The following is a 12,918-nucleotide window of genomic DNA, read 5'->3' as shown; positions in this document are numbered from 1 at the left end:
ACATTCCATTCTAATAGAAGCAGTGCAAGAATTACTTTTTCCTCTGTCTGCAGATACTGTTAATCTTTTAGTCTGTGAATTCCCCCAAGCTACCAGTTTTCCAACCCTCCTAACACTGCCTTGAAAGCATCAGCAAATATTCTTGCACCCTTTCTATTTAAGTGTATCCCATCCCTGTAGATGCAGTCTCTCCTGCTAACAAGCACAGACCATGCTGAGAAAAATTCTACCCCATGAGCCTTGCACAATCTCTCCAGGACCAAATTGATTGACAAAGCTCTTTGTTATCAACGACAAATTTAAGTAAAAATGGATGATTGGTCATCTATATGTATTCTCTTGTTACAGTGGCACTGAAGATACCTCACAATGCAGGTATAAAGCACAGATAATTCAAATTAACAATAATTACAATGAAGGAAAAAAACTTTTCATTCTTTCTTACTAATATTCAAATCTCTTACTCATGTGGGGGGAGAATCCAACATGCAAGTTTATATTCCCAGCATAGAGACATACAAATATAAATTAAAATAAAAACATTAAAAGTATAAAATAAAACTTTTTAAATTCTTTCTAAATATTACTGAAAGTATGTTGTAAATTTCCAACCTAGAGATTGGCACATCGAGTAAGTGACACACATACCCCATTAGAATAACAGGTTGGAGCTGAAGCTCACACACTAAAGGATTATTGCTTTTTAAGTATGTCTTTTAATTTGGTTTAGCAGAGCAGTACAGAAAAGGGGGGGGAGAGAGAGAGAGAGAGAGAGAGAGAGAGAGAGAGAGAGAGAGAGCAAAGCAGCTGCAAGGTTAATCTCTTCTGTAAATAGTGACAATTTATACACACGAAAAATAGATTTAATTTCACACAAGCTAAAATTTCATAACTGTATCAAATTAATACAGCCAGTTCTGCTATAACGCAATACATGTGTTCCTAAAAATCTGTGTTATGGTATTTCATGCATTAAAAACAACAGGGCTTATGGGAAAAATAGGGATAGTGGCACTTAAAAAAATGTTCAATCTGGTAAATAAAATACTAAAAAAAGTTAGAAACCCAATAAAATTGCTAACACAGGTTTAAACATCGTAAATTTCTAAGAAATAAATAAATAAATATAGCACTTTACCTTGAGTAGACCGGGGTTCAAGCCCCTGACTGCTGAATATGGTCGATCTGCCAACCCCCACTGGACCAGCGTGGCAGATTACGGTCCATTTTCCTCAGCATGAGTTGTTGAGGAGGCTTCCATCCTGCAGTGAGTTGATAATGGCTGCACTTTACTTTTTTTTTTTTTTTTTACCTTGACAAGATATGAAGTTTGATTGATATTGCTCTTCGCTGACTTTTTTTTTTTTTTTTTATTGTAAAATTTAAAACAGTAAAAAAGATAAGCAATCAATAACGACAAACACAGGATGCACAAATTGCACAATTGAGACAAAAGTTTATGAAGCTTAAAAAATAGGAATGAAGAGATGATTCTCAGAATTTATTTATGTTTTTTATATGATTGAAGATTTCATGGAGGGGGAAACATTTCACCATAATAACATAAAAACCCAAAGAATTCCAGCTATTGGTATTATTGCAAATGCAGTACATTCGAATTTACTACCCATTCATAATTAGATTGCACTAATTGAAAAGCCCGATAAACCGAAAACTGCAAAATTTTTTTTTTTTTTTTTTTTTATAGTAGTGACCTCCAGAAATGTGCTCCTCTACCCACGCTAACCTGCCTCACAAAATTTCTGTTCGAACAGAAAAATGTGAGCTTCTGAAAACATGAGTTGGCCCACAATATCACGCCCATACAGCGAACGACAACAGTATGTCTCTGACCAATACAACTACAGTAAATGGGAACTATAGTTCTCACACATTTGATGTTTGACGTTTTTTAAGCTTCGTAAACTAGTATGTATTACTGTGCTGGTTGCCTCGTTCAACTTGGTGCCAGGTTTTGCATTCACCTAATGTTACTCGCAGACAAAATCGCACATGAGCCAATGCAAAAATCGCGTTATATTCGCATTGTCCCCTAATATATCAGTTGCGTTGGAGCAAATTTGCTTTGCAAAAATGCCCATTAGAGCAGAACTGACTATATTTTTGAAGCTCTACCCACACTGGGTATTTTCTCTCTCTCTCAGCCACTCCAAAATAATGTTGAACTGGTAGCTAGTTCACATAGGTATATGAATTTATGTAACTGTAATTAGCACAGGTAGTTTAACACTATGTTATAAAATTTACCGAATAAGTGCCAGTGATGGACAGAAATGTCATCTTTTTTTGCATAGATTACATGCAAATAATACAATCTGTCCTCGTATAGCATGATAGTTGTGTTCCTAGAAATCCTCGTGCAATATAAATAACAAGCCCTATGAGAAAAATAGGGTTAGGTGCCGACCACCCAAGATTGAACACACATTTGTAACCAAAATATTACCAAACACAATAAATAATCATAATAAAATACGTAAGTATTTTATTACGACTATTACGTAATGAAATATTGCTAATGCTTTTGCTTCTATCGTAAGCAAACTTGTTTTTTTTGTTTGATTTTCTATCCAAACAGATGACAGCTGTTCCATCTCTTCTAATTCTTTGTGTCTTGATCTAATGGATTTTAATTACACTTTGAGTTGTTCCTGCAATGAAAGTTGTTTTTATTTTCTCTGCATTCTTTCTAATTCTCAGTGTTGCCTCATTTAGGCCAGTAGCACGTTAAGGCCAGTAAGACCATGCTAAGACCAGTAGCATGGTCTTAATTTCGCTCAGCGTTTCAAAATTTCATATTTTTTCTCTATCGACAGAGTCGGACTGGCCATAAGCCTTACCGGGGAAACCCCGGTGGGCCGGTGTGATTTTGGCCATAAACGCTAGTATGAGGCTGCTACAAATTTTCCTGGGTAAGAATTTTTGACCCAGTCTGCCTCTGTTTATCGATATTGCTTTTCTTTTTCTCTATGAATCTGTATTGTCTTCACCAGGACGCTTCCTTTTCACACTTTTTAAGTATTTTACTCGTTTTTAGGGAATAAAGCACAATTACAAAATGAGGAGGCACGCTTGATACACATAAACAAAGCTGCGCGTGTGTAGCAACTGAATAAACAATACTGTAAAGGTAGAGACACACTAACACCTCACTAGTTCACATTTTACTAAAGCACATTTCTAGGGGTTACTACCATAAAACAAAAACTATTTCCAGTTGCGTTTCTGCTAGTGGAATCTGTTATAAACTGGTAGTAAACTCGATCTAATTGCATTTGCGATAATAACAATAGCTGGAATTGTGTGGGTTTTTACGTTATTATGGCAAAAAGCGTTTCCCCTTCACTGATATATAAAACATAAATACATTTTCAGAATCTTCTCTTCATTGCTACCGTGTCGCATTCAGTTGGGGTGATTCCGCATTCGACTGCCATTTCTTGTAAACACAAAGGCGAATCGTGCATAAGCGAATTCGGTTCGTGTTATATACGATTCCGCTCCCCTATTTATAAATCGTGTATGATCTAATTCATGTAGTGTAAACACATGTTATACGAGGACTGACTGTATCTCTAAATACTCTTTAGAAGTGGTGAAAATTAAGCTCAACAATATTGTTATTACATGCAAGGAAAGCAATTTCGTATATTTTGATTTTTTAATTTTTTAAAATTCTCTAATGCAAAAGTATTTTTTCTCCCCGAAGCACATTTATCATCATTCTCTCTCAAATTGAATGTATACTTGCGATCACTTAAGATGCACAGCACCTACATTAATTAAGGATTAGAGGTTTTTTTATTTTTTTTTATTCTACACTCCCTGCTGTGTAGACAAAACAGATTACACGTGCACCTATATTGTAAGTTACTATTACCTGAATTCTCTGTGATTCTGCATACAATTCATGGGCTAGTTAATAGAAATGTAAAATTTAAAGATATATATTGTGTAACAATATTATATTGCAATACACTATCAAATTCTCTGTATAGTGATGCTTGCCTATAGGGTTCAGCAGTTTTTTCGAAGTTGACAAGCTATTCATAACTCACAAGATCCAATGCAGATTTCAAATTTCATTGTAGATTTCAGATAATCCATGTAAAATGCAAATATTGCATAAAATGCAATCCATGTAAAAATCCTATATTAGATTACAGCAAACCCCCGCTATTCGCGGGGGTTACGTTCCTGAGAAATGTCGCGAATACCGAAAACGCGAATACTGAGTTATGGCTCCCATAGTAATAAAGGGGTTCCGTTCCAAAGTATGAAATATATAAGAAAAACTAGTCTAAAATTTTTTCTATGTATGTATTATATGTACCTTCATAATATGACTATGTACATAGACAGTACATAGTGAAATGCAAGCATATGGCATCGAAATGAAAATAAGATACAATTTAATATTAAATGTAATATGCCTTTGCTAGCAAAAAAACTTATCCCGCCAGTGCTATCACCAGTTTCGCTAAAGTGTTGATAAAGGAGTTTTGCCTTTTCACGAATGATGAGTGAACTTAACGGAATTTTATTTTGAGTTCGGTCTTCTATCCACATGTTTAAAGCTTTTTCTATTTTTTCTAATTTAACATCACGAGTTACAGAGCAAATTTTTGAAGTAATTAGGGCGTTTTCACGGACACTACGGCGGATTTTTCCTTCCGATTTCTTGATTGATCGTACCGTTGACTCATTGATTTTATAATGTTTTGCCACTGAGGAGACACTTTTACCATTAGAAATTTTATCTAATAACTCAATTTTATTCGCTAATGTCATCACCTTCTTTAATATTTTCACATTTCTCTTGGTTTTTTTAGCCATATTTTTGTAGGAGTTAGAAAGAACTTGTCCACAATAAAGTCACTTTCTTCCGTTAACACACTCGAAAAAGTCCGTTTTACACTGCAAAACAGTAGATTTATCATTTTTGTAAGCAAATCAATTTATAAATTGATAAATTTATTCAATTTATAAGCATATAAATTAAAAGCAAACGACGAAACCTTCCATGACAAGTGCATAACACATACTGAACAAGGATTAGCGAGAAACATCCACGCTCGCGATTTTGTCACCCCTCTCCCCCACCCACTGAGCGCTGTTTTGACCGGGAAAGATAATTTTAGCCACGCCCATGTTTTTTTATGGCGGAAAATATTCACGGCGCTTTAAAATTCACATTTTTTAGGTTTCATTTTATATTAAATCGGCGATCGCGAATACGCGAAACCGCGAATACAGATACCGCGAATAGCGGGGGTTTACTGTATTATATTCTAATAATCCAGTATCATATTAATGAGGATGTACTGTACTGAATGCCACTTAGCATAAGTATGTATTATAGTAATAGCCATGTAGTGCAAAGAAGCTACAGGCTCTTGCTGCACTGGCTGAAAAAAAAAATATATATATATATATATATTTGCTTTCCTCTTCACATAGATAACTATCCATTTGACCGTTGAATTTATTCAAACTGTCAGCCTCAACTACCTGTGAAGGCAATCTGTTCCAGAAATCAATGACTCGCTGGCCAACCAGCATTGCCACATATCATTATCATGGAACATAGTTTTCTACGACTTTCATCTAATTTTGATAGGACAGGATATATCTATGTGCCATTCATTGGCTCTACAATATTGGAGGGCACTTGCTAGAAACATCAGAAAATAAATATTTTTGATATGAATCAAAGTAATTTCTGAAAAAATTTATTGTTATTTGATAGGTGTTAGTTTTAGAGCATAAATAATTTTTTTTTGTATAAAGTAGTTTTATTGGTTTTATTTTTCAATTCTTTTTAGCCAATGGAGACTGATGTACAAACAAGTCAGCTGCCAAGAATGAGAAGTGGAAAATCTGCTCAACTTCCTCTTCTTCCTGAGTTAGATGTGTATATACATTTATTAGTCCTCCTTAATCTCATTGACTTGGAACGTTGTATTGCAGTAAGTAGAGAGTAATGTAACAGACTTTGTTATTCAGTTTTATAACAAATTTTTATTTTTTAACAAATATAATTTACACATTTTAAATGAAGCTTGCAAAATTTTACCCTGGGTTGTTTAAAGGAGGAGGAGGTGAATTACTGATAGTAAAATGTATTACCCTCATTCTATGCATTAAATTCCATGATGAGAGGTTTGAGGGCGACACCTCATCTATGGAATTCCTGTAGGTGAAACTCTACATAAAATATGTGCATTGACAATTGTTCCTCTCTGTCTAAGAAACCTTTAGTGATTCTCTAGCAGCTAGGGTTGCCAGTTGTCTGGTAAACAAATTTTACATATATTGGACATGTAAATATCAGTATTGCTCAGGTTGTAAAAAAATAATAAATCTTGGAACCACCAGACACATAAGGAGTGACTTTGTTTTATTATTATTTTTTAATAAACCTCTAATTTGTTTGGATATAAAAGTTGTTTTCCCTATAAAAAAAAAATTGATAAAAGCTGTACAATGAAATTAATTTATTAAGTTGTAGATTATTATTTTGAATAAAGTTTCAATTTAGTCCCATTATATTATAACTATTTCTTACAATGAGATATCTCTGTTTTGTATCCAATTTTCCTTGTGTGTGTGTGTGTGTGTGTGTGTGTGTGTGTGTGTGTGTGTGTGTGTGTGTGTGTGTGTGTGTGTGTGTGTGTGTGTGTGTGTGTGTGTTCATTCAGCATTTTGTAGGAAACTATTCAGCAGAGCTATCTGCTTTGAAGTAATTGGCATGAAACCAGAAGCTGCAGATATGTGAAACTGGTTCTTCTTTGGTCATCTGGCAATCCTCTTGGCAGTTTTCATTGTGGTTTATCCAGACAACATGACCAATTATTCAGTGATTTGTTGTATCAGGATATGTAGTATTGGCATGGTAAACTGTCTGTTACTTTTGTAGGATATTTTAGAATGCTTCAGATCTTTAGAATATCGAGATTCCAAAATCCACCATAAATTCTGTGCATGTATATCTGAGAAGAGACAATTGTATAGATTTTACCTCGTACATTAAGGACTTAAATTTCTCAGAAATTCTTGTATTCAAGTTTTATTTCCTTCTTTATGTAATGGTATAATTAACACCCTGGTGCAGTCTTCTGGAACTCACCCTTTTAAAAATGACCTCTGGATAATATGGTGTAACCACTGTGATACTGTTTTCTTTCTGGCTTTCAGCATTTCAGGTCTATTTTCATCTATCTGCTGCTTTTCCATAGTACATATTATCCATGACATTTTTTTTACCTCAGTAATAAGAGATAGTATCCATAATTTTCCAATTTCTTAGCCCCTCCCTTCTTCAGTAATGCCTTTAGCTGTTGTTATTTGTTTTTTTAGGAGCATTAGCAACTAAGGCCATATTGCTCTGGGGATATGCAGTGGTCATTCCCTGACCTTTCTGCATCCTCCATATTTGGTGGCCACGGGCTCAAACCCCGGTCTAATCAAGAAGCATGTGTTATGCACTGCTGCTCCTGTCCATCTGGCTACGGAGGTGCCAATGCCTTTAGCTACATTTGGCTAGTCATCAGAATATTTTCTCCACACTTCTAAATTATATTTTTCTTTCGTTTTAACTTTGACCATATCCGTTTTAACCATATCATTTTTGATTACCTTAATTGCTGTCTTTCTCAGTGATCTGAGATCTTGAACTTAATGCAAAACATTTTTCCACCTTTATGACACTTGTTTTACTTGTCTTTCACAAAATCTTCCCAAGTTTTTGTTTGGCTTCTTTCACACATGTCTTAGTTCTTTAAATTTTATTTATATTCCAATAAGGATTTATTTGCCAAAAAAATTCTTATAATATTTTGTCTTCTTAGGTTCACCATCATGTTCTGATTTTCTGTCTTTGCCACATTCCTTTTTTTCACAGCTTATGCTAAAGTTCTGTTGTATTTTTGCTATTTTTCATATAAATTCATATTAGTATAAGGAATGCTACTTAATTTTAGAAAAAGATAGGTTTATATATTTAATGTATTTTGGAAAATCTGAGTGTTTTTATTAATTTTAACATTTTTCTGTGCTTCTTAATTTTGTCATTTTTAATTTGCTTAATAGATGATAATGTATGAAGAAGATAATAGATGAAGGGGTGTTTGAAAAGTTTGTGGCTTGAGTATGAAGGGTTTATTTGAGCAGTCTGGTAACATGTTGCTTTTCAACCCGGTTCCGTTTGGAATTGGTATGCTTTTGCCACTGATGCTGCAATGTGTCGATTCCAGTTGAAAAGAAAGTTTTATCTTGACATCACTATTGGTGAGGGAAAAGGGATGCCAGCCAGGTATTTTTTTCAAATTAGGAAATAGATGCAAGTCCGATGGTGCTAGATCTGATGAATATAGGGGATGGTCCAAGATTTTAAAGCCACACTTATGCAGTGCAGCCATGGCATGACAGGCTTGCGAGCAGGCATATTGTTCTGGTGGAACAAGACTCCTTTGCTGAGTGTTCCTTGACATTTGATGTTTTGATACAAATGTCTTGCAAGGTTTGCATAATATGCCCCTGTGACTGTCTGGCCTTTCTGAAGGTAAACCACTAGCAATTCCATCAGCACCCCAAAAAACTGATGCCATCACCTTGCCAGCAGAAGGAATCGATTTGGCTTTCTTTGGAGGGGGGAGAATAACTGCATTTCCATGTTTGGACTGCTCCTTTGTCTCTGGCTGAAAACAATGGACCCATGTCTCATCCATGGCCAACAAACATGGTCAAACAAACCTTACAAGGAAATTTGCTGTATCTGCTTGAAAATGATGCAAATGTTCATTTGACTTGACAACTCTTGTGCATTTTTGATCTGCTGTCAAAAACTTTGGGACTTGTTGTGCTGATACCTTTCTCACAGTGAGAACCTCTGTTATGTGGTAAACACACATTTTCAGATAAGATGCTCAAGATGCCGGCAATGTACTGAACTATCACTTGTTGATCACTCATTACCAAACCATGCACACGGCCAACTTTTGGAGTGATAGATGTTGCAGGTCTTCCACAGCCTTGGTTATCGTCTAGGCTCTCCCTCTTTCATTTAAATTCTGTTGTCCACTTCTTAACCATGGGATAGGAAGGGGCATCCTCCCCAACATCGCAACCATATTCTTATGAATTGCCTTTGGCTGTTAGTCCCTTTTTTCTCAAATATTGGATGACTGCATGATGACTGATTTTGTCCATCTTTCCTTATCCACACAACTTTGTTGACTGCAGGACCTATAATTTAAAAAAAAAAAGATGTTGTTGAAACTGCATGAAACTCAGTGGGTTACTATTTAAAGTGTTATACATTAACTACAGAAATTTTTAGCCATGAATTTTTAAAAAAGCCTCTTGTATAATGATATAGTCAGTTATGCTTTATTTCTATTATGCTCCTCCATGTAAACTTCTGACTATCCTTGTGTTGAATTATTGTGTTTGTAAACTAGGAGTGAAAAGCAAAAAAAAAATTCTAGTAGTCTTTATGTTATTGTTAGGTATAACTTTCTCTTCAGAATTTCCAAAAATATCTCTTTAGATGTGATTCTTTTCTTATTCTACTGTTTAAATCTGCAACCATTAATATTTTCTTTGTAATTAGTTCATACTATTTTTTTCAAAGATATGACTTTCTGGAGTTCCTTGTAGGTATTCTCTTGGAGACCTATTTCTGTTAGGCTGTTATTTAGGATCTTTGGCATGATACCAGTGGTTGACACAATGATTGGGATGGTCTTTATTTGTTCGAATCCCACTTCTGCCAAAGCGGGACTCAACCTGGGTCCATCAGGCTGGTAGTCCAGTGTCGCAACCACCGGGTGATTATGCCCTGTTGTTGTTCTTGTAACAAATGATATAAAATAAGAGTAAAGAGAAAAGAAACACACAGAGAACTCTACTGCCAAGGAACACAATCTGCTATTAATTATGCATATGGCTATCGGCACCTCTGTAGCCAGGTGGTCAGGAAGCAGCAGTGCATAGCACATGCTTCTTGATTAGACCGGGGTTCGAGCCCGTGACCACCAAATATGGAGGATGCGGAAAGGTAAAGGAATGACCACGCATATCCCCGGAGCAATATGGCCTTAGTTGCTAGTGCTTCTAAAAAAAAATAATAATAATAAAAAATAAGCATATGGCTGTAATTCTTTCATCATAATACTAATTTTTATTCTTCTTCCCACTTCATATGTATTCTACTCTTAAAGGTTAGCATCTGTGTAAGAATTATTGTGGTATACGTTGGGAACCTATATGCTGCATCTTTTCTTGTTTTCTGTTTGTTTAAAGAAAATTTAAAGCAATTTTGGGATGAATTTTTTGCAGTGAATGATGACTACCAAGAACTTGCTACTTTGAAGTTTACATAAGTTGAGTGACAGCAGATCGTGTTAATATGAGAATGGTTTAGTGAAGATTTTATTCACCCAGGTCTTTTAGGAGAAAGTCTGGGTGAATAAAATCTTTCACCTTGGAATAGTATCCTTCTGAGGTGATGCGCTTAACTCAACAATTCTCCCACTCTTTGAAGCATTTTTGGAAAGCTGATTTCAAGATTGCCAAAAGCTGAGCCATTGTATTGCCCTTTATTGTCTGTATATCATAAAATTAACATTTTTTTTTCATTTTATTTTACTTTCTTATCTCACTCTGTGAAACAAAAAATGTCATGTTTTGCTATATGTGATGAGTTGGTCACCAATTCTGTGTTTGGCCAAAAGACTGTATTAGTAATGATGAATGTGACGGTGCATTATTGTTGTTAATTAACAAGTCTTTGGAGTTCCATTTTTCATGGTCTTATTGATAATAGTCATTCAAAAAAGTGTTATTCAATTTTGTTTTTTCACAGACAAAAAAATAAATGCTGAGAACTTATTTACAGTAGTACTCAACTCCCCCCCCCCACAAACCTATGGAATATTAAAACATTGCAATGAATAGCATTAGAATAACCCATTTTTAAAATAAGATATATGGGGTTCATCATAAATGAAGAGTTGAACTAGTTTTTAATGGCAAGGAATTAAATAATGGGGAGAGTAGTCACAAATATCTCAACTTCCTCTGCTGTTGATGCAGTTGGATGCTAGGTCAAGCATACATAGTGATTGACTACCTCTGGCAGTAATACTATGCAATGTATAAATAATGTTGTCAACAGGATTGGTGTGTCACATAACAGAAAATTGTCTCCAGTAAACCAAAATGGCTTATTTTGATTTCTGACTTAGTATTAGAAGAATAAGAAGAAAAAAGAAAAGAGAAAAAAAAAAAAAAACAAAACGGCCTCACTTTTAATACAGAGACCAGGATAATGAAGGAGCTTATACAGCTTCTCTCCCCCTCACATAATGAGAAGATTAGTTTACAAGCAGAATGTCCTGCATCAGCTGTTCTTACAGAGAGTTTAAAATTACTGATTGAAGCTGGTATTATCAGAAGACAAGTGTTTCTGGTGTCATTTTACATACAAGGAAGACCCAGATAATTTTTTATCAACTACCATGGCTTGAGTAATCAGAAAAGATTAGTTCCTTTTTAGAGATAAAATCATCTGCTTTTCAGACAGGTTGCATATACAAGTTCCTCCTCCTTTCTTTTTTTTTTTTTTTTTTATTTTGGCTAATTCAGCAAAAGCCACTTCCTTGCATCTTTTGACCATAACTAATATTAATTGCTGTAATTAATTCATGTCAGACTGCTTCACATGTTTGAATATTGCCTATTGCATCAGCCCCTCACAGGCTGTTACCACTGATACAGACAAAAAAAAAAAAGTTACTATTATTTTAGTGACACTGCGGATTGTTGCTCATATCCATTTATGTATGTTTTTATGTAGAAGTGTGTGTTTTGGGCTCACTTGCATGTTTTGTTGGCTGAAAAACCTGGAATAACTTGCATCAGGGGGGTTGGGTTGGGGTTAGGGATAGCACTGGAGCCTGAGATTGTCTAACTATAGTGTTGATTAAAGAAATTTTTTTTGGAGGACATTGATGGCAGACAAAACAAACACATTTTCGCATTAAGGCTTCCTCAAACCAAAGCCTATATATCTGCTGTGTATTATGTCTGTGAACTGCATGTATTTTATGGTCAGTTTTTCTGTCTTGTTGGATTTAAAAAAAAAAAAAAAAAAAAAAATTCTAACAGAAGAAACCAAAAGCATGTTACCCCATTGCTTGAGACAGATTAATTTGGCCGTGTTGTGAAGAAAAAGTCTATAAAAGCTCCTTGCACAATTGATGGGATTCGAACATAGACCTTTTTCCATATGTGCCAGTGAATGAAAATTATAACCACGGGGCTACCTGTGAGGGCTGTGCAGATGACAGACATCCAAGTGCAAGAGAATTAAATTGCCAATCTGCCTGTAGCACCCAAAGTGTCAGACCAACTAGCTGAAAAGAGAGGCTGGTCTCAGCCAGTTGAAATTGAGTTGGTCTTGCTCACTAGCAGCTACCCATATCTGCTCTAATTGTTACTTTTGTTATCTGTTGTAATTTATTGTAAGAACCAAACATGGTATTTGATCAAAATGTTTGATGCTGATATGTAAGCTGTGTAACTAAAAAGTTTATTGTGATGTTAAATATTAGTCAATTTATTCCATTGTAAAGTGAATGTTGAATCCTTTCTACATTGTTAATATATCTCTTGTGTGATTTAGTATTAAGAGTGTGTCTCTCTAGTTAGTTTAGATCAGTGGTTTTCAACCTGAGTGCCGCAGCAACATTCTTGGGGTGCCATGTAATTGGGTTTAAGTTACTTAAAGTTATTATTATTTTGAAATTTATATATTTATTTCGTTATAAAAGGGTACAATATAAAGGGTACGGTACAATGGATATTGTACTGTATCTTTTTAATTTTGTGTGA

The 12,918-nt window shown here is 35.0% G+C and overlaps 1 protein-coding gene across 4 annotated transcripts in view; it reads left to right on the top strand.

Moving 5' to 3' along the window:
* The window catches only part of Rpn3 (regulatory particle non-ATPase 3), a 162,128-nt gene that overhangs the window by 47,534 nt on the left and 101,676 nt on the right, over positions 1-12,918 (top strand). For 3 of the 4 annotated variants that reach the window (XM_090389291.1, XM_090389290.1, XM_090389289.1), the window contains one exon: positions 5,847-5,990. In XM_090389291.1, the coding sequence (XP_090245417.1) occupies positions 5,847-5,990 (144 nt within the window). Of the gene's footprint in view, positions 1-5,846; positions 5,991-8,112; positions 8,121-12,918 lie in introns of all 4 variants that reach the window. The other variant, XM_090389292.1, reaches the window with a different exon arrangement.

The sequence above is a fragment of the Mastigoproctus giganteus genome, chromosome 14 (genome assembly GCF_048544385.1).
Source record: "Mastigoproctus giganteus isolate SK-2022 chromosome 14, ASM4854438v1, whole genome shotgun sequence".
Lineage (NCBI taxonomy): Eukaryota > Metazoa > Arthropoda > Arachnida > Uropygi > Thelyphonidae > Mastigoproctus > Mastigoproctus giganteus.
Note: the sequence above shows the minus strand (reverse complement) of the source record. Positions and strands in the feature narration are given on the sequence as shown.